This window comes from Callospermophilus lateralis, chromosome 6, assembly GCF_048772815.1.
Source record: "Callospermophilus lateralis isolate mCalLat2 chromosome 6, mCalLat2.hap1, whole genome shotgun sequence".
In the NCBI taxonomy this organism is placed as follows: Eukaryota; Metazoa; Chordata; class Mammalia; order Rodentia; family Sciuridae; genus Callospermophilus; species Callospermophilus lateralis.
The window spans coordinates 111,738,148-111,758,371 of record NC_135310.1 but is presented as its reverse complement, the minus strand read 5'-3'; the positions used below and the strand labels follow the sequence as shown (position 1 = coordinate 111,758,371).

Below are 20,224 nucleotides of genomic sequence, written 5' to 3'. Positions count from 1 at the left end.
CCTATCCCCTTATTGGCCCCATTTGCTCACCACTCCTATCCCTTGCTGGTCTCTTCCCATCCAGTTTTCATCACCTTCAAGGTAGAGCCAGAGCGCACGACCGTGTACCAGGGCCACACTGCCCTGCTGCGGTGTGAGGCCCAGGGGGACCCCAAGCCACTCATTCAGTGGAAGGGCAAAGACCGCATCCTAGATCCTACCAAGCTAGGACCCAGGTAGAACATCCTCCCTTCCACACCCACTTTACCTCTTCTGCAGTTCTGGCTCAGAAGCTGGCCAGGTGGGCAGTGCTGTGGTTCTCTCTGGGCAGGATGCACATCTTCCAGAACGGCTCCCTTGTGATCCATGATGTGGCCCCCGAGGACTCAGGCCGCTACACCTGCATTGCAGGCAACAGCTGCAACATCAAACACACGGAGGCCCCCCTCTACGTTGTGGGTATGGCCCAGGGGGGTGTCTTGCACAGGAAGTGGTGCAGCCAGGCTTCTTTCTCATCATACATAGAAGGCATCCTTTTTGTGATGGGGGAGGAGACTTCAGCTGGGTCCCCTCCACTGTGCCATGGCACATTCTTAGATTCCTTGCTTAGGATTACTGTCATTTATTTAACGTTCTGCAGCCGGGATGTGTATGATGGGTGGGGAGGGGAGTATCCTCTTCCTAAAATGCTTCTCCCTGAGTCTTTGCAGCAGCCACACAGCTACCTGAGTGGGTGGGGAGGGGATTATGTAGTAGGACAAGGTGGCTTTGGCCTATAGGACCAAAGGATGATGCGTCAGGTAAAAAAGGCCCTGGATCAGACTTCTGCTAACCAGCTCTATGCCCTCGGAGGCAGTAGCTCCCATTTGGGGGCTTGTTTCTGCATCTGTAAGATAGAAGGGGTTCCTTTTTTATTTTTTTAATTGTAGGTAGACACAATATCTTTATTTTATTTATTTTCATGTGGTGCTGAAGCTTGAACCCAGTGCCTCACACATCCTGGACAAGTGCTCTACCACTGAGCTACAGCCCTAGCCCATAGAAGGGTTTAAATGAAAGGTTCACAAACTCTTGATTTAGCAGAATAATTATTTTTCTAAATAGCATATTATGTGGAAGCTTAAATGAATGAAAATGAAGTAGCCAGACCCTTGGTTGAAGCTGTTGGGGTACATGTGAGAACTGAGGGATCCTTTTTTTTTTTTTTTTTTTTTTAAGAGAGAGAGAGAGAATTTTTTAATATTTGTTTTTCAGTTTTCGGCGGACCCAACATCTTTATTTTATTTTTATGTGGTCCTGAGGATCGAACCCAGCGCCCCGTGCATCTCAGGCGAGCGTGTTACTGCTTGAGCCACATCCCCAGCCCCAGAGGGATCCTTTATGGACTCCTCTTGCCCTCAGTTCAGCTGATGACCCCTTGGAGCTCTCTCCATATGCCATTGAAAGCCCCTAGACTAGCAGACCCCTTCTACACATAGGCTTATTGAGATCCCTGCTCTCTGCTAGGCCATGACTAGGATTTTAAATTGGAAGCTTCTAAATGTTCTTCAGGACTTGCTTACAATATCGAGTCAGTTAGGAAGCTTGTTAATAGTGTGGGTTTGTGGTGGTTCCCTGAGAGGTATTTTTCATATATATCCCTGTTCTGATGCACAGCCAGTTGGGGAATCACTGGGCTCATCTCCTTCAGAGCTTCAGTGACCTTCATGGGTAGAAGGACCTGCTCTCCCTCATTAAAACCAGTAAAGGTAGTGAACTTCCCCTGTCTCTCTGCCTTTATTAGGCCAAGAAATATCTAGAAGTTGTCATATGTGAGGTGGGATGGTTTAGTAGAGAAATAGGGCTTGGTTTGCTGCAGTAGCCCCTGTCCAAACTCATCTATGTGTCTCTAGATAAGCCCGTGCTGGAAGATTCTGAGGGCCCAGGTAGCCCTCCTCCTTACAAGATGATCCAGACCATTGGGCTGTCAGTGGGCGCTGCTGTGGCCTATATCATCGCGGTGCTGGGCCTCATGTTCTATTGCAAGAAGCGCTGCAAAGCCAAGCGCCTGCAGAAGCAGCCTGAGGGTGAGGAGCCGGAGATGGAGTGCCTGAATGGTGAGGACCCCTGGAGGTGGACCCCTCCCTAGCCACAGAGGAGTGAGCCCTGGCACTGAAGGTCTGTATTGGAACTGGGACTGTCCCACCCCAGCTGGAAGCCTGGTGTTGGCCTGTTCCCAGGGCCTTAACTTCTGAACAGCCTCACTCAGTTCTTTCTCATTGGAACCTCTTGACCACTGCCTGTTTCCCAGGCATCTCCCAGCACGAAATGACACATAGGATCCAGTATATGCATACATGTTTCTATAGCACATCTCTCCCCCATGTCTAACAGTCCCCCAAGGGCAATCTCTTTGTGTCTATCTTCCTAACCTCTTCCCCTGACAGGGCACTCCTTAAGGTCATTTGTGGGTCTCCTGTCAGCTTAGGTGTTCAGAGCAGGGCTTGGGTTTTTCCCATTGTGATTTCCCCCTTGTGACTGTTAGGACCATGCCCATAGGAGGCCCTATGAACAGAAAAGGCCTGATTGAAATCTGGTGTTCAGGGACTGGTGGTTCAGACTTCTGTGGTGTGTTATTTCAGAGGTCGTAATCAGCTACATCAGTAAGTGGTCATATACTAAGAGAAACCCATCCCTGCTTCTCCTCTCACCTCATCAATTTGTCAGTGGCATTGACTCTATCACATGGAACAAGGTGATTGGCCCCACATGGCAAGCAAGGGAGACAGGGAAAGATCTGAGGTCCCCATGGTAGCTGGAGCGTCAGGTCTCATTCTGACATGCCCCCGTGTCCCATGTTTCCAGGTGGGCCTTTGCAGAATGGGCAAACCTCAGCAGAGATCCAGGAAGAAGTGGCTTTGACTAGCTTGGGTTCCGGCTCTGCAGCCACCAACAAGCGTCACAGCACAAGTGATAAGTTGCACTTCCCACGGGCCAGCCTGCAGCCCATTACCACGCTGGGTATGTTGCCTTAGTTACAGATGATCCTGCTTCATTACATGTCACCAGGCCTGTTCTGAGCCTTGGTGATAGCCATGTGGTGACCCTGATGTCTGTGAACCCTAGCATGTAAGAGATGGGAGAGCATAGGTGGAGATATTATCTAGGGTGTCCCCTGTGTGCTAGGCTACCTCCATACAGATTGTGTCCCGCCTGTGGTCCTGCCTATGGTATTATTCTCTTGATGTTTTTATTAAATTGACACCTTGGATGTGGTGGCACATGCCTATAATCCCAGCTACTTGGAGGCTGAGGCAGGAGGATCACAGGTTTCAAGGCCAACCTAGGCAACTTAGTGAGACCCTGTCCTAAAATAAAAAGGACTGGGGAGTAGCTCAGTGGTAGAGCACCCCTGGGTTCAATTCCCAGTATTGAGAAAACAAAGCAAAGTTAGCTTTTTTATATGAAAAAAATGTGAGAACTATGGGTTTGTACTAGTTGGCTTTTTTCCTAACATACTTTAAAACATTTAACTATTAAACACATGTTTATCATAAACCACCAAAAATTGTTATGTAAACCACCATTTGGAAAATGCTAACTGTCCAACCATTTTATTTTACTCTTGGAGTCATTGAATCCCAGGGAGAGGGATGAACAGAACCAGGGCTAGTGCCCACCAGGGTAGGTGGGGTGGAGCAAAGACTCCCCACTGTATGTGAGGCTCCTCCCCAAGCTAGTGATTTCCTCTGCTTGGGTAAAGGCAGCTACCTGACCCAGATCTGTACCCACAGGGAAAAGCGAGTTTGGGGAAGTGTTCCTGGCAAAGGCACAGGGCTTGGAAGAGGGTGTGGCAGAGACCCTAGTACTTGTGAAGAGTCTGCAGAGCAAGGACGAGCAGCAGCAACTGGACTTCCGGAGGGAGTTTGAGATGTTCGGGAAACTGAATCATGCCAATGTGGTGCGGCTCTTGGGGCTGTGCCGGGAGGCTGAGCCCCACTACATGGTGCTGGAATATGTGGACCTGGTATGCTAGCAGAGATGGGGGCAGGGACACCTTGGAGGTCTTATCTTATGTGGTCTCAGCTGAGACCTCTGCCCACCTGCTGTTGCCACCTTGAGATGCTCTGCTCCCTACCCTCCCAGTTCCCCGACACCTGCCCTTCCTTCACCAGCACCCCATCTTTCCTGTCGGTGTCTGCTTGATCCTAAGTTGTTCTAGGGCATCTTCTGGGTCAACTTCCCTGATTCTGACCTTTTTTTTTTTTTTTTTAATTTTGTTTTGTTTTGTTTTTAGTTGTACATGGGCATAATACCTTTGTTTTATTTATTTATTTTTATATGGTGCTGAGGATTGAACCCATTGCCTCATGTGTGTTAGGCAAGCACTGTACCACTGAGTTGCAACCCCAGCCCCTGATGCTTATCTTTGATTTGTTATAGTTTTCCCCCCAGGACTTGTCACCCCTTGAGAATAAACTTGTTAGACCAGGCTGACTAGCTGGCTGGCCTTTCTTCTTTCTTCCCTTCCTTCCCTCACCCCTTCCCTCCTTTTCTTTCTCCTTCCTTTCCTTCTTTCCCACTGCCTCCCTAGTTCCTCTTCTGGCATGTGTTAGCCTTGCATCAGCCTTCTCCTTTCCACCCAGCCCCTTCCCAGAGCTGCCCTTTCCTCTTCATTTCCCAGTTGCTCTAGTCCCTGATCCCCTTGTTAAATCTCCCAGCTCTGGAGTGGGCGGGGGAGGGAGTATTCTCAGTGTGTCCATTAACAAGTACTTACAGGTGCTTTGTGTATGTTTCAGCTGCTGGTATTCTCCATGTTCATTTTTGTCTATTAGATTATAAACCCCTGCAGGACAGGGGTTTCTTCTCAGGGATCTATGAGGACAGGGTAGGGGCCTGTGTTTTCATCTTGGCTTCCTAAGGGCAGAAGCTTTGTCAGGGTAGGAAGGACAGCTCTCTTCCTTTTTTGACAAAGCTCATAGAAGGCATTTCCTATATGACTTTTAATTCCCACATTTCTGGTGACCTTTCCCCACAGGAGAGGGGGCAGGTTGGGAGGGCCTTCGGGGTCAGGACTTCTCACCACCTCCCTAGGCAGAATCTGTGTAGGTGCCTGCTTGGTTTACTGCTTTAATAAGTAAACTAAGGCAGGGCTAACACTCATGCCATAGCTGGACTCTGCCCTCACAGATGCTTGGCTCTTCCTTTAGGGAGACCTCAAACAGTTCCTGAGGATTTCCAAGAGCAAGGATGAGAAGTTGAAGTCACAGCCCCTCAGCACCAAGCAGAAGGTGAGGAAGTGGGGAGAAAGGTCCCAAGAGTGGGCCGAGAGCCAGGGCAGTAATAGTAACAGAGCTGCTGTTTTATTCAGTGCTCCCTAAGGGTCAGGCTCTATAGTAAGAACTTCATATGTGTTATCTTACTCATCACTGTTGTCCCCCGAAATATATGTTATTATCCCCATTTTGTGGAGGAAGAATCTGAAACTTAGAAAGGTTAAGGGACTTGCCCCACTTATAGAGCCTGAAAATAGCCTTGTATTCTCATAGTGACGTCACATAGAAAGCAGCTCTGGCCCTTGCCTTTGGGGCAGGAGCTTTCCTTAGAACCAGACACCTATTTGCCTGTGGTGAGCTGAGTAGGAACGCTGCATGTAGTCCAAGTCCCAGGGCCTGTTGGCTGGGTGTGGCCCTGAGTGGGTTTCACCAGGCTCCAGGGGTAGCTGGCCCTTCCCTGAATGGACAGCCTGCCCTCAGGCTCTTAGGATTTAGTGGGGGAGATTAGGTAAATGAGTCTGACATTACAGACCTGGGGACTTGAGGTACCACTCGGAAGTGAGTGGGAGGCATCAATGAGAGATGTTGATGACAATCGAGTCCTTCAGGTGGACAGACAGCTGTGATTAACAAAGAAGGTTTCCTGGTAGAAAAAGCCATTGAGTCCAGTTCTCAAGGACAGGAAGTAGTTGAATGGCAGGAAGGGGATGATGGTTTCAAGAGGGAGGGGATCAAGGTAAGTTTGTGTGTCTGGGTCAGGGAGGTAGGCTGACAGGAAGTCAGCTATCTCTGTCAAGTGACCTGAGGGACACTTTTGAGAGTTATCCCCCCCTTAGCTAAACATCTCCCCCCCAGCTTTTTTTTTTTTTTTCCCTATAGCATTTTGAATTTGATGAGGGAGTTTCAAAAAGTTGAGTTCCATACTTTCTGAGGACACTATTTTGCATCACATAGGAGAAACGCTTTTCAAAAATGAAGATTTCAGTGGGGCGTGGTGGCACATGCCTGTAATCTCAGCAATTTGGGAAGTTAAGGCAGGAAGATAGCAAATTTGAGTCCAGTTTCAGCAACTTAGCAAGACCCTGTCTCAAAAAAATAAAAAGGAATGGAGCTGAAGCTTAGTGGTAGAGGGCTCCAGGGTTTAATCTCTGGTACCAATAAGAAAAAGAGAAAGAAAAGAAAAGCAGATTTCACTGAGCATGGTGCAACACACCTGAATCCCAGCTACTTGGAAGGCTGAGGTAGGAGGATTGATCACTTGAATGCAGTGATCCTTCTAGGCACAAGTAGGTTGAGACCAGCCTGGCAAAATAGTGAGACATTGTCTTAAAATTTTTCTAGATCATACTTGAGAATGAGGAAATCAGAGTGCTTCTGAGTGGGGTCTGAGGACCTAAATCTTTTTTTTTTTTTTTTTAATATTTTTTAGTTGTAGATGGACACAATATTTTTATTTTTATGTGGTACCGAGGATCAAACCCAGTGCCTCGCAAGTCTTGCGTTCTGCCACTGAGCCACAACCCCAACCCCTGAGGACCTAAATCTTTAAAATAATCTCTTCAGCTCATTATTTATTTATTTAGGTGCAGGAGATTGAGCCCAGGTCTTGAGCGTGCTAAGCACATGCTCTACCACTGAGCTACGACCCCATCCTCTGTAGCAGATTCTTAAGCTCATAAAGTTCTAGGAGCCTGAATGCTGAAGGCCCTAGTATCAAAAAAGAAAAAAATTTTTTGAGGAACCCTGTTGGAAACCAGTGGCTTTGAAATGTTTTTTGATTGGGATTTCCTATAAGAAATGCATTTTGCTCATGATCCAACATGTATACCCTTCCACACATGCACCCAAGCATGCACATATATATAACTAAAATTGAACTTTCACAACACTACATTTGATGTACTTGATATGTACTATTTTATTCTTTTTTTTTTTTTTTTTTTTTTGGTGGTGGTATTGGGGATTGAACCTAGAGGCACTTTACCAATAAGCTACATCCCTAGCCCTTTTTATTTATTTATTTTTATTTTGAGATAGGGTCTCACTAAGCTGGTTAGGGCCTTGGTAAGTGGTTGAGGCTGACCTCAAACTTGCAATCTTCCCACCTCAACCTCCCCTGCTGCTGGGATTACAGGTGTGTGTCACTGGGCCCAGATTTTTTTTCTTACTTTTTAAACCTACTAAATTGGTTTCAAGACCCATATGGGTCTTTTTTTTTTTTCTTCTTTTCTTTCTTTCTTTTTTTTTTTTTAATATGTTTAGTTGTAGGTGGACACAATACTGTATTTATTTTTATGTGGTGCTGAGGATCAAACCCAGTGCCTTATACATGCCAGGCAAGTGCTCCACCACTGAGTATAACCCCAGCCCCCCATGTGGGTCTGGATGAGCTGTTCAAAAACAATGCTTTGGGGGATTCCATAAAAATGAAAATTCTTAGAAATAATATACTAAAACTTTTTAGGTATTTCCTTCTAATAATGTAGTGAGCCACATTCTGACTTCATATTACTAAGGCCTACAGGAGTGAATGGAAGGAGGAAAAGTCAAGGTTTTAGAGGAAGGTGGGGCAGTGGGCTGGCTATTCTCTGGCCAACTAGAGTTGGAAGGAAGGTGAGTGGGCTGAGAGGAGCCCCAGGGAAATTTTAAGACAACTGTGGGCAGCCATAGAAATGAAAGACATGGGCCCTGGGAGTTGGCACAATTGTAGGTAATGCTTGTTAGAGTAGTTGATAGAATGATGTCAGAGGACAATAGCAGCCAGAGAAATGAGCTGTGCTTGCTAAATGGATCACCTACTATGCAACAAGGAGGAGCAGGTTCAGCTTAGCATACCTGGAGGTCTGTGCTTTATCCAGTCAGATGCTTGGGCAGAAAAAGAAAGCCCATTGTGGGAAGAGCTTAGTAGTTATAGTGGGTTAGCTGGGACTTGGGCAAACCCTCCAGGTGATAAAGTTGGAAAGGAAAGGGTGGGTCTGGTGTTTACCAAAGAACAGGATATTATAACAATATTTGACAATTAATCCAATGGCCATCTTATGGCATCTTGCAAGGAAACTCTTACTTGGCTAGGATATAACAGAAGCAAGGAAAGACTTATTTGGCTAGGGAATAACAGAATTCTCTTTTACTATCCTCACTTAGCCAGTATTTCCAGAAACACTGCCTCTCTAGAGAAACAGCATGTTAGTCACCATGCCAGGTCCACTTTTCTGTTTCTCTTGACTTGCAGTAGATTGCTTAGCTTGTGAGCTAGATCTAGTGAGAGCAGGCTGAGGAGAGCTGCAGGTCTAAGGAGGGCACAATACCAAAGTGGTTGTCTGCCACTTACAGATAGGACAATGCCCTGGGGTTTTAATGCCTGAAGCAGAGTTAACCCTGTTTATGATGACCACTGATCATTAAGCACTTTTAGACCACCAGAGGCACTTAGGACATTCTGAGAATGGTCTTCCAGAGATCATTTGGGGATGGCTTCTATTTTCCCCTGGAGACCTAGTGCAGCACCTGTACCCAGGGCTACTCAGTAATCTCGACAGATTGTCCATCTGGCCCCTCTTTAACCCTGTGTTGGTTGGAAGCTATCCAGAGATTTTGTGTCTTTACTTTGATAATGAAATATATCAAAAAAAAAATTTTCCCCTCATTTTCCCCAGTTCTGATGGTATCATTTGTTTGCCACGTCTGTGTTGATAGAGTGCCAGGCAACACATTGGCTGTGTAGCAAGGTCCACTCTGGTAGTGGTTTAGATCAGTGCTGTCTAATAGAGCCCCCTACAATGATGGAATTTTCCGTATCTTTCCTGGCCAATATGGTCAGCACTAGCCCCATGTGGCTATTGAGGACCTGGAATGTGGTTAGAGTGACTGAGGAGTTCAATTTTAAATCTTAGGAAGTTTCAATTAACTTAAATTTAGATAGCCACATGGTGATGTGCTATTTTCTATTCCGTTGTTTTCATTTATTTTTAATGTTGGTTAAGATTCGGTAAATTGGTTTCATAGTATATTAACAGGCTGTGGCCCTAGTTAGCAAACCACCAGTGGAGACCCACAGGGATGTCACTGGCCAGTGCACAAGAAGGCTAAGAGCCACTTTGGAATGACCCCTCTCCCAGCACTTGGGCTGTGCTACTACTCTACAGGCCTGCCTGTAACCCTGGGGGCCAGTCTGATGAAGGGAAGCCAAAGGGCCAGTTTTGTAATGTTGGACAGCCAGCCCCTCACCAATGATGTGACCCAGGAGAGGTAGCTGTGGTGTTGACACTGGGCTGTATGTAAAACCTGGCTGTGGATCCTGGCAAAGCTGAGGATGAGCCCTGCCTCAGAGTGCACGTGAGAAAAGGCAGCTGGCCCAGTATGTACTCAGCAGTGTCCTTCCCCTGGCCTCTTTTATTTATTTGCTTGTTTATTTATTCCAGTGATGCAGATGGAGCCCAACACCTTGAGCACGCTAAGCACATGCTCCAAGACTAAGCTACACACCCCCAGCCCTTCCTTTCCACTGAAAGGCTGACCTCTCGCCTGCGTGAAGTAACTTGGTAGCAGCCCCCTATTCCCTCCTATCCCTTTTTTTTCTTTCTTTCTTTTTTAACCCCAGAAGTGTAGAATCAGATTAACCATAAATAATCCTTGGTTAATTCATAACATAATCTCATTATTGGTCCACAGAGGAGTCTAATTTACTAATAGGAAATCTACAAAACTAGCTTTTTTTAAATATTATTATTTTTTTAGCTGTAGATGAACACAATATCTTTACTTGTATTTATTTATTTATTTTAGTTGTAGATGGACACAATATCTTTATTTTATTTATCTTTATATAGTGCTAAGGATAGAACCCAGTGCCTCATGCATGCAAGGCAAGTGCTCTACCACTAAACTACAAACTACAAACCCAGCCCCATATATTTGTTTATTTTTTTATTCGTACATGATATTTTTTTTTCTTTTTTTTTTTTTTTGGTGTTACAGAGGAGATGTCTCCTGTTATCTAAAATCAACCCTTCAACCCCCAACCTCTGTGGCCTGCTTTTGTTTATTTAGTCAGTTATTGTTGGTTTTTTAAAATGTGCTTATTGGCTATTTGTATGTTATGGGGTAGGTAAATTTTAATTTTGGTATTTCGTATTTTGAAGAGTGTAACAACAAGCTGGTCACAGTGACACATGCCTATAATGCCAGCTAACTGGGAGGCTAAGAAGGAGGATTGTAAGTTCAAGGCCAGTCTGGGCAATTTAGAACCTGTCTCAAAGTAACAGGGGCCGGGGTTGTGGCTCAGTGGTAGAGCCTTGCCTTGCCATGCTTGAGGCACTGTATTCAATCCCCAGCACTACATAAAAAAGCTAAATAAACAAATCAAGGTATTAAAAAAAAAGTAATTGTTTAAAAAAAATAACATTTAAATAAAGGGATGGGGATGTAGCTCAGTGATAGAGCACTTCCCTAGTGCTCTATGAGGTCCTGGGTTCAATCCCCAGCATTGAAAAAAAAAAAAAAGGTAATAAGAAAAGTTCAAGAATCTCCTACAAACCTATATCCAGATTCAATTTTTTACATTTTGCCCCATTTCCTTTATAATTCTCTGTGTGTGTGTGTGTGTGTGTGTGTGTGTGTATACACACACACACACAGAGACATATGAGCATATTATCATTTTTATGCATTTATTTCTGAACCATTTGAGATAAGTTGAAGACAGGCTTTTGAACTTTTGCAATCGGTTGCGTGTAAATTGATGTGTCATGGTTCTTGGTTTGTATTTCCTTGATCACTGGTGACTTTGGTTACTAACCGTGTTCTTCATCCCTTCATGATTGCATTATGTAGTGAGTGACTTCTCCTTTAGGGATCCTTAGAGTGAATCTGTAGGCCTGAAGGACACATAGCTGGCCAGTAACTTATTCAATAATTTCCACAGTTCACAGGGATCCCTTCTTTTTTCTTTTGGTAGTACTGAGGATCGAACCCAGGGGCACTTAACACTGAGCTATATACATCTCTAGTCTTTTTTGTTTTGTTTTGTTTTTGAGGCAGGGCCTCACTAAATTGAGAGGCTGGCCTTGAACTTGTAATCCTCCTGCTTCAGCCTCCCAAGTTGCTGGGATTACAGACATGCACCACCATGCTTGGCTAGTGATGGGGGAGAATGTAGCATTGGGAGGGAATCCTTAGGGGTTTCTGGGGTGCTAGCATTGTTGATTTGCTTCCCTGCCCCAATCTAAAAAATTTAAGCTAAAAGTTAACCTATCTCTTTATTCCCTAGACTCCAGTTTACTTCCTTGGAGGCACCCAGTCTTGTGTGTCTGAATTCTCTCTCTCTCTCTCTCTCTCTCTCTCTCTCTCTCTCTCTGTCTCTCTCTCTCACACACACACACACACACACACAGAGTTTTTTACTTAAACACCTACTTTTAAAGTAAAAGAAAAAGAAGTAACCCCTAAAGATATAAGCTGGTATTACTGTCCAGTTATTTCTCACTCAACAAATGGTTACTCTGTGTTCCAGTCCCATGTACTACTCATTCGGTCTCATACTTGCTGTGTATCAGAATGATGTCAAGCACTTTATTTCATTTAATTTAGCCTTCTAGCAACTTAGTGAAGCAGATACTGTATTATCCTCATTTTATAGAAAAGGAAGCTGAGGTTATTTTGTTGTTGGGCTTCCTAAGCAGCACTCCAGCACAACAAGGGTTGTGTCAAGGGAGGTCACCTTAAGCCCTGGATCTGGACTGTTCTGACAGACCCTTATTTTCTCTCCAGGTGGCCCTGTGCACTCAGGTGGCCCTGGGCATGGAGCACCTGTCCAACAACCGCTTTGTACACAAGGACTTGGCTGCTCGCAATTGCCTGGTCAGTGCCCAGAGACAGGTGAAGGTGTCGGCCCTAGGTCTCAGCAAGGACGTGTACAACAGGTAGAAGGGCCTAGAAGAATGGGGGCTCTGTACTCCTTCCCAGAGGGTGATGGGCAGAGGGAAGATAAAGTTTGGGGGTATGTGGGAAAGAACTTCATGACTATTTAATCCAAAGTAGGAAGGCCCGGAAGGGAGCAGAGCCTTCCCATCCTCTGTCCAAAGGTACATCAGGCTTCCCAGCAGTGGGTCCCTGATGTTTGTAAGTTTTCTGTAGTGACAAAAAATGATACATCTTTTTGTTGTTATAACTAGGCAAACTGTTTAATAGTTTTTATGTAGTGTAACTTTTCATATAACATCCTCTGTAACTTCCTAAATTCAATAGTTATTATTTTGAAGACTAAGACTCGAAGCTCAGCCTTATGGGCAGAGATGGCTCTGGAATGCCTACACATGCTAGGTGGCACCCTCCGGGAACCTCCCCTGAGTCACCTAGTTCCAAGTCACCCCAGTTCATCTGACTGTTGCTTTGGTCACAGTTGGTTTATCATTGATAAAACTGTTTCCATTTAATGAGTTCATTTTTTTAAGACACTCTCTTTTAAAATTTTTTTTTTAGTTGTTGATGGACCTTTATTTTATTTATTTTTATGTGGTGCTGAGGATCGAACCCAGTGCCTCACACATGCTAGGCAAGCGCTCTATCACTGAGCTACAATTCTATCCCTAATGAGTTCTTTTTCACAATTTTTTTTTAACCATTACAGAGTATGTATGATTATCAGTTTTCTTTTTAATTAACATTTACGCAAAATATTATTTTAATGGAATATTTAAACCCTAAAACCCCATGTGGGTGTCTCCAGAATTTACCCAGTGTACCCTGGTGCTTAGGACATAATTATCAATTTCTCTGAGTGTCTTGTTGGAGAAATATCTCAGCCCAAGGAGGAGTCCCAGACATGGCAGGAGGCTGGGACTCAAAGTCCTGGCCCCACCCAACTGTGCTTCTTGTGTTGCTTCTATCCTGCAGTGAGTACTACCACTTCCGCCAGGCTTGGGTGCCCCTACGCTGGATGTCCCCTGAGGCCATCCTGGAAGGTGACTTCTCCACCAAGTCTGATGTCTGGGCCTTTGGAGTGCTGATGTGGGAAGTGTTCACCCATGGAGAGATGCCCCATGGTGGGCAGGCAGATGACGAAGTTCTGGCAGGTAGGCAGCTATATTCCCAAAGATGATTCCAGATGCTCCCCCAACACACACACACACACGCACACCAGAGTTTTCTTAGGGCCCTCCTAGGACTAGGATTTAGCAAGTACACAGATAGGACTACTCCAGTTGTTAAAATACTAAAATATTTTTGTACTGGTTGGCAAATAGCTCTTGTCCCCAACTCCTGCTCCAACTGCAATGTTGTGTGTCCATCAAATAACTTAAGCTCCCACAGGACTTGCAGGATACTTGCTCGAGTCAAGATCCATACCTCACTGGCCAGCACTCCTGGAGTCATACTTATGTGACTGCTAGTGAGAATGATAGGCCTCACAAGGTATTGGATGGGTTGTTAAATGTTTTGCCTAACACTCCACCCATCTTCCCTGCAGATTTGCAGGCTGGGAAGTCTAAACTTCCCCAGCCTGAGGGCTGCCCTTCTAAGCTCTACCGGCTGATGCAGCGTTGCTGGGCCCTGAGCCCCAAGGACCGGCCCTCCTTCAGCGAGATTGCCAATTCCCTGGGAGACAGCCCTGCAGACAGCAAGCCGTGAGGAGGGAACCCAATGGGCTGTGCCTCAGGATGGCATGGGCAGGGGAGAGGACACCTCTTGAGGGGAGCCTACAGCATGATGGGCAAGATCCTTGTCCTCCTGGGCCCCAGGGTTCCTGCCCACACACAGCAGGCAGACTTCCCTCTTTTTTCCTGACTCTCAGCCCTTAGGGAGGCTGATTCAGACCCAGTCTGGGTGACTAGGCCTTGGGCTGGGCAGCTTTCTCTGCCACCCCTTCCCTCATGAGGGACAATGTGGGTGCCTCAGGTAACCCCTATTTCTGGCCTGCATCTTCTCCTTTTGACCAAGTCCAGCTCTGCCACTCATCTGCCAACTTTGCCTGGGGAGGGCTAGGCTGGGGGTGAGCTGGGTTTGGGGGGAGTTCCATAATATACTCAAGTTCCCGGCTGGCTAGCTAGCTCTGGGCACACAGGGCCAAGGGGCCTTTTAACCCACGGTTTCCACCTAGGGATCCCACTAGGACTGTGGAGGACATAGCAAGTGAGTCCTCCCCGCTGTGAGCTTGTGCACACTACCCAGACCCACGTCTTACCCCCATGGTTCTCTCCTTTCCTCATCCTAAGTGCCTGGCAGATGAAGGAGTTTTCAGGAGCTTTTGACACTTATAACCCGCCCTTTTTGTATGCACCATGGGCGGCTTTTGTATGTAATTGCAGCGTGGGGTGGGTGGGCATGGGAGGTGAGGGTGGGCCCTGGAGGAGATGGTGGGGTGGGCCACTCCTGCCTCACATTTTTATGTCATTGTTGTTGATGTTTGTTTTGTGGTTTTTTTGTTTTTGTTTTTGTTTTTTTACACTCGCTGCTCTCAATAAAGAAGCCTTTTTTACAACCTGTCTCTGAGACTCAATCCCTGCTTCTGCTCATGCTGTGCTTTCTTCTTGCCGACCAGAAGGAGCCGTGTTCCTTCATGGAGTCTGATAAAACTTGGATGGGATTAACAGGTAGACACTGGTCCTTGCCTCCAGTTCACAGATGGTTGAAATGTAGGCTCAGAGGCACAAATCTTGTCTGTCCATCCAACCCCTTGGGAACTGCCAGATACTAATCCTAGTCCTAGCACCCCTGTCACCACCCTCAGGTGGGTAGGATAGAAGTGTAAGGGAGGACAAATTGGAGTAGGATTGAAGGGATCGATGTCAGACTTGGACTCTGAGTCCTGTTAAAACTCTAGGAAGAGGGGCTGGGGATTTGGCTCAAGCGGCAGCGCGCTCACCTGGAATGCGTGCGGCCCAGGTTCGATCCTCAGCACCACATACAAACAAAGATGTTGTGTGTGCCAAAAACTAAAAAATAAAAAAATATTAAAAAAAAAAAAAACTCTAGGAAGAGCTGGGGTTCTGGCTTAGTGGTAGAGCACGTCTATCATATATTAGACCCTGGGTTCTATTTCCAGAACCCTCCCCTCAACACACATACACACAAAATACTCTGGGAAGGTGATAACCCAGGTAGAACTAAGAAGAAAGGTAACTGGGTACATTGGCACCCACCTATCGTTTCAGCAACTTGGGAGGCTGAAGTAGGAGGATCACAAGTTTGAGGCCAGCTTTGGCAACTTAGGGAGAACCTCAGTGGCTTAGCAAGATCCTGTCTCAAATAAAAAGGCTGGGGATGTTGCTTAGTGATAAAGCACCCCTGAGTTCAATCCTCAGTATCAAAACAAAACAAAAAAAAACTGAGCAGAAAAGTGATATATAGACAGCTCTAGGGTCTTATTCCTACAGGGATCTCAGCCCTCCACTGATTTGATTCTGTCCCCTTATATCATTGGTGTCCTTCACCTCATTCCAGTAACTTCTGCCCTATTCCCTGACCTAAAGCAATGAGTCCATATCTCTGAAATTGTTCTAGTTCCTTCTGTTCCTCACCAACTTCTCAGTAATGAAAATATATAACAGCTATTATTTTTGAAGACTTACTCCATATTAGTCACTTTGCTGAGGACTTAATAGGTATTCTCTCATTTAATCTCAGCAACCATAATATCCCTCTTTATCCAGTTTTGATTTTCAAGGTTTCAGTTACCTGCAATCAACCACAGTCTAAAAATATTAAATGGAAAATTCCAGAAATAATTCATGAGTTTTAAATAAATCTGTGGAAAAAAACAATATACATAGGATTTGATATTATCCTAGCTTTCAGGCATCTGAAAAACATGTTGGCACATACCCACATGGGTAAGGGGGGACTAATGTATAGGGTTATATGGGATGATGATGCTACATAATAATCTGCCAAATCTCATTTGCTTACAACAAACATTTTTCTCAATCATGGTTCTGCAGGTAGGAGAGGTTTGGCTGATGTTGGTTGATCCAAGTTCAGCTGGGCTTATCTTTAGGCTGTTTAAATCTAGTCTGCCTACATCTAGAGATTGCCATTATGCAGTGGCAGAAGTACAAGAGATCAAGCCAAATCACAGAAGCACATTTAAAACCACAGGTGTGTTAACATTTTATTGGCCAAAGTCATATATGAAACTCTGCATCAGCACCAGTAGGAGTTATTGCAGTTACCATGTGGCAAAAGAAATAGGTATACAACTATCCCTCATTTATCTCTGATTCCAGGATATACACCTTCCCTCTGCAGATACTTGGGCTGAGTGTATAGCTATTGGGATGGTGATGCTACACTCTTAAGTAGTAGAGTGCTTGCCTACCATACCTGAGGCCTTGGGTTTGATCTCCAGCACCACAGAACAAAAACAACTCAAAAAACAAAATCTACAGGTGCTTAGGTCCTTTATGTAAGATGGTGTAGTATTTGTGTACAACCTATACACATCCTCCTATGTAGAGTTGGTTCTCATCATCATTCTTAATAATATAGTATAATAGGTGTTTATATTGGGTGTTATAAACAATACAGAGAGGATTTAAAGTATACAGAAGGATATATATAAGTTACATGCAAGCACTATTGCCATTTTATATAAGGACTTGAGTATCCACAGATTTTTTTATTCTTAGAGGGTCGTGAAATTGGTCCCCTGGGGATGAATATTTTCAGTTTGAAATCAATTGGATCTGAGGATAAAGAGCCCACAGCTCCCAAGGGCCTGCAGTATAATTCTATCACTGGGAGTGGATGGTTGGGAATCATCTAATTCACCTCAGGTTAGAATGTAAAATGTTTTTTTTTTTTTGTACCAGGGATTGAACTCAGGGGCACTCGACCACTGAGCCACGTCTCTAGCCCTATTTTGTATTTTATTTGGAGACAGGATCTCACTGAGTTTCTTAGTGCCTTGCTTTTGCAGAGGCTGGCTTTGAACTTGTGATCTTCCTGCCTCAGCCTCATGCCACTGTGCCCACCTGTAAAATGATTTCTTATTGTGGGTTGCACTCAGAAATATTTGAAAGGCCCGCGCTGGGGTTGTGGCTCAGTGGTAGAACATTTGTCTAGCATGTGTGAGGCCCTGGGTTCGATCCTTTGCACCACATATAAATAAAGGTATTGTGTGCAACTACAACTAAAAAATAAATATTTTTAAAAAATATTTGAAAGGCATCACTCTAGAAAGTCATCAATCACTAAAACCCTCCTTTCCAGGCTGGGGTTGTGGCTCAGTGGCAGAGCGCTTACATGTGTGAGGCACTGGGTTAGATTCTCAGCACCGCATATCAATAAATAAAATAAAGATCCATTGACAACTAACAATATTAAAAAAAAAAAAAAAAAAAAAAAAAAACTCTTTGCCTCCTGTTCCTGTGGCTACTATTATTGGTCACATCTTCCTCTTCAGAATCTCCTGTCTCAACTTCTGTAATGGTAGGTGCACTATCTCCAGCTTCTCTGACCAGTCTTGTAGCCGTGGCTGAGGCTTCTTTTTTCTTCTGCCTGCTTTAAGAGTTGTCCATTCTTCTGAGACTATCCTTGGCCTTCCTCAACTTTATAACCCTTAAGGCTTTAACTGACCCTTGAGTGATTTTTTTTTTCTTTTCTTTTTTTGGTTCTGAAGATCAAACCCAGGGCCTTGTGCTTGCTAGGCAAGCACCCTAACACTGAGCTATCTCCTAGCCCTAGTGTGGACAGTTCCCAAAGCCTCAGCTCTAGAACTGGTGTGTAACTCAGTGGTAGTGCTTGCTGAACCTGTGTGAGACCCATGGTCCAATCTTGAGCATGCATTGGTGGGGTTGGGGGCAGTGAGAACCACTCAGATCCCACCTCTACTCTCAATTTCTGAACACCCTACTGCCATTTCCTACTGGATGTTTTCCCCTGCCTGGCTGAACTTACCTTCTTCCCAAACTTCTTCCTGCATCCAACTTCCCTGTTTCCATGAAGGGCTCAGTTTTAGTCAGCACTTTTTTTTTTTTTTTTTTTTTTTTTTTTTTTTTTTGCTGCTGTGACTAAAAGGACCCAACCAGAAGGTAGAGGAGGAAAAGTTTATTTGAGGGCTCACAGTTTCATAGGTCTTAGTCCGTAGAAGGCTGACTCCATTCCTCAGGGCTTAAAGTGAAGCAGAACATCATGGCAGAAGAGTGTGGAACAGCTCTCGAATCATGACTGGCCAGATACAAATATATACCCAAAGCTATGCCCCAATTCTCTCCTCCTCCAGCCACACCCCACCACTTCAGTTACCACTCAGTTAATCCCCATCAGGGAATTAAATCACTGATTGGGTTAAGACTTTCACAACCCAATCATTTCTCCTCTGAACCTTCTTGAATTGTCTCACATCTGAGCTTTTGGGGGACAACTCACATCCAAACCATAACAGGCGCCACTGTTGGGAGATGAGTTAGCTTTACTCAAAACCTTCATTCATCATAAATCTCTGCATTCCCTGTGCAGCCAACTGCCAAAATCCATTTAGACTACTGCTGCCTTAATCCTATTTTTTGCTTGAGTTTAAAAGAAAACATTTAAAAGTGATACTGAGGGGCTGGGGTTATGGCTCAGCGGTAGAGCGCTTGCCTCACATGTGCAAGGCCCTGGGTTCGATCCTCAGCACCACATATAAATAAATAAAATAAAATCATTGTGTACAACTACAAAAAATAAATGTTAAAAAAAAAAGTGATAGTGAGGGCTGGGGTTGTGGCTTAGTGGTAGAGTGCTTGCCTAGTGCGCAGCGAGGTGCTAGATTCGATCCTCCTCACCACATAAAAATAAATACAACTAAAAAAAATATTTAAACAAAAACAGATACTGAGTACTGGGGTTGTGACTCAGTGGTAGAGCTCTTTCCTATCATGTGTGAAGCACTGGGTTCCATCCTCAGCACCATGTATTAAAAAAATGAATAAAATGAAGGTCCATTAACAACTAAAAATATATACATTTTTAAAAAAGTGATTCTGAAATATTATAACAAATCCCCTCCAAAAAATCAAAAATAAAAAAAAGTGATATTGATTGTGTAAAAAGTCAAAGTACATACTTAAATAAAGTAAAATATATAACTCTTCAGTCCCAAACCTCTCTAGAGGTAAGAATGACTAGTGTTTTTGTTATTGGTTGGTTGATTGGTTGGTTTTTGTTTTTGTTTTGTACTCGGGATTGAACTCATGGGTGCTTTACCACTGAGCCACATAGCCAGCCCATTTTTTTTTTTTTTCTCATTTCTTTATTTTGAAACAGGGTCTCACTAAATTGCTCAAGACCTTACTAAGTTGCTGAGGCTGGCTTTGAACTTGTGAATCCTCCTGCTTTAGCCTCCAGAATGATTAGTGTCTTGCAGCATGGTTTTCCAGACTTTTCCTGGGCACACTGGCTCATGATTATTTTTCTTTTTCATTCCCTCTAATCTGCCATCACAATTGAGACCCTCTGCCTCTAGATGAAGAACCCCTGGTAAAGGTGTAATTTCAAATGAAAACTGTTTCAGGGTCATTTATTATTATTATTTTAGTATCAGTGATTGAATCCAGGGATGCATTAACCCTGAGCTATATCCCCAGCCCTTTTTAAAATTTTTTATTCTGAGACAGGGTCTCACTAAATTGCTTAGGGTCTTGCTACATTGCTGAGACTGGCCTCAAACTTGTTATCCTCTTGCCTTAGCATACCTGTGGGATTACAGGTATGTGCCACTGCACCTGGCAGGGTCATTTTTAAAAACAGACTTATTTTCTGTTGATGTTATCTGGGTGATAAAAATCAAGAGAAAGGAAGATCAAATGGGAATCATGTGATAAGAGGAAACCATGTGGAGAGAGGACCTAGCTAGAATTCTGATGCATCTCTGGAGGCCCTGCATGATTTGGTGTGGGTGTGAGTTCCCTCTGTTGCAGGGACTACTTTGACTTACACTTTATTGAAAAAGCACAAAACACATTCCGGCGAGCTCAGGTAGAGAGCTTACCTGAGCTCCCTGTGGGGTCTGT

General features: G+C 44.5%; 1 protein-coding gene across 2 annotated transcripts in view; it reads left to right on the top strand.

The window, feature by feature from the left end:
* The window catches only part of Ptk7 (protein tyrosine kinase 7 (inactive)), a 66,455-nt gene extending 52,266 nt beyond the window's left edge, over window positions 1-14,189 (top strand). Inside the window, exons 12-20 of one of the 2 annotated variants that reach the window (XM_076860150.1) lie at window positions 65-215; window positions 311-438; window positions 1,872-2,075; window positions 2,824-2,979; window positions 3,753-3,985; window positions 5,169-5,249; window positions 12,003-12,154; window positions 13,128-13,306; window positions 13,702-14,189. In XM_076860150.1, the coding sequence (XP_076716265.1) occupies window positions 65-215; window positions 311-438; window positions 1,872-2,075; window positions 2,824-2,979; window positions 3,753-3,985; window positions 5,169-5,249; window positions 12,003-12,154; window positions 13,128-13,306; window positions 13,702-13,862 (1,445 nt within the window). In that variant the 3' untranslated portion in view covers window positions 13,863-14,189. The remainder of the gene's footprint in view (window positions 1-64; window positions 216-310; window positions 439-1,871; window positions 2,076-2,823; window positions 2,980-3,752; window positions 3,986-5,168; window positions 5,250-12,002; window positions 12,155-13,127; window positions 13,307-13,701) is intronic. The other variant, XM_076860151.1, reaches the window with a different exon arrangement.
* The last annotated feature ends 6,035 nt before the right edge of the window (window positions 14,190-20,224 follow it).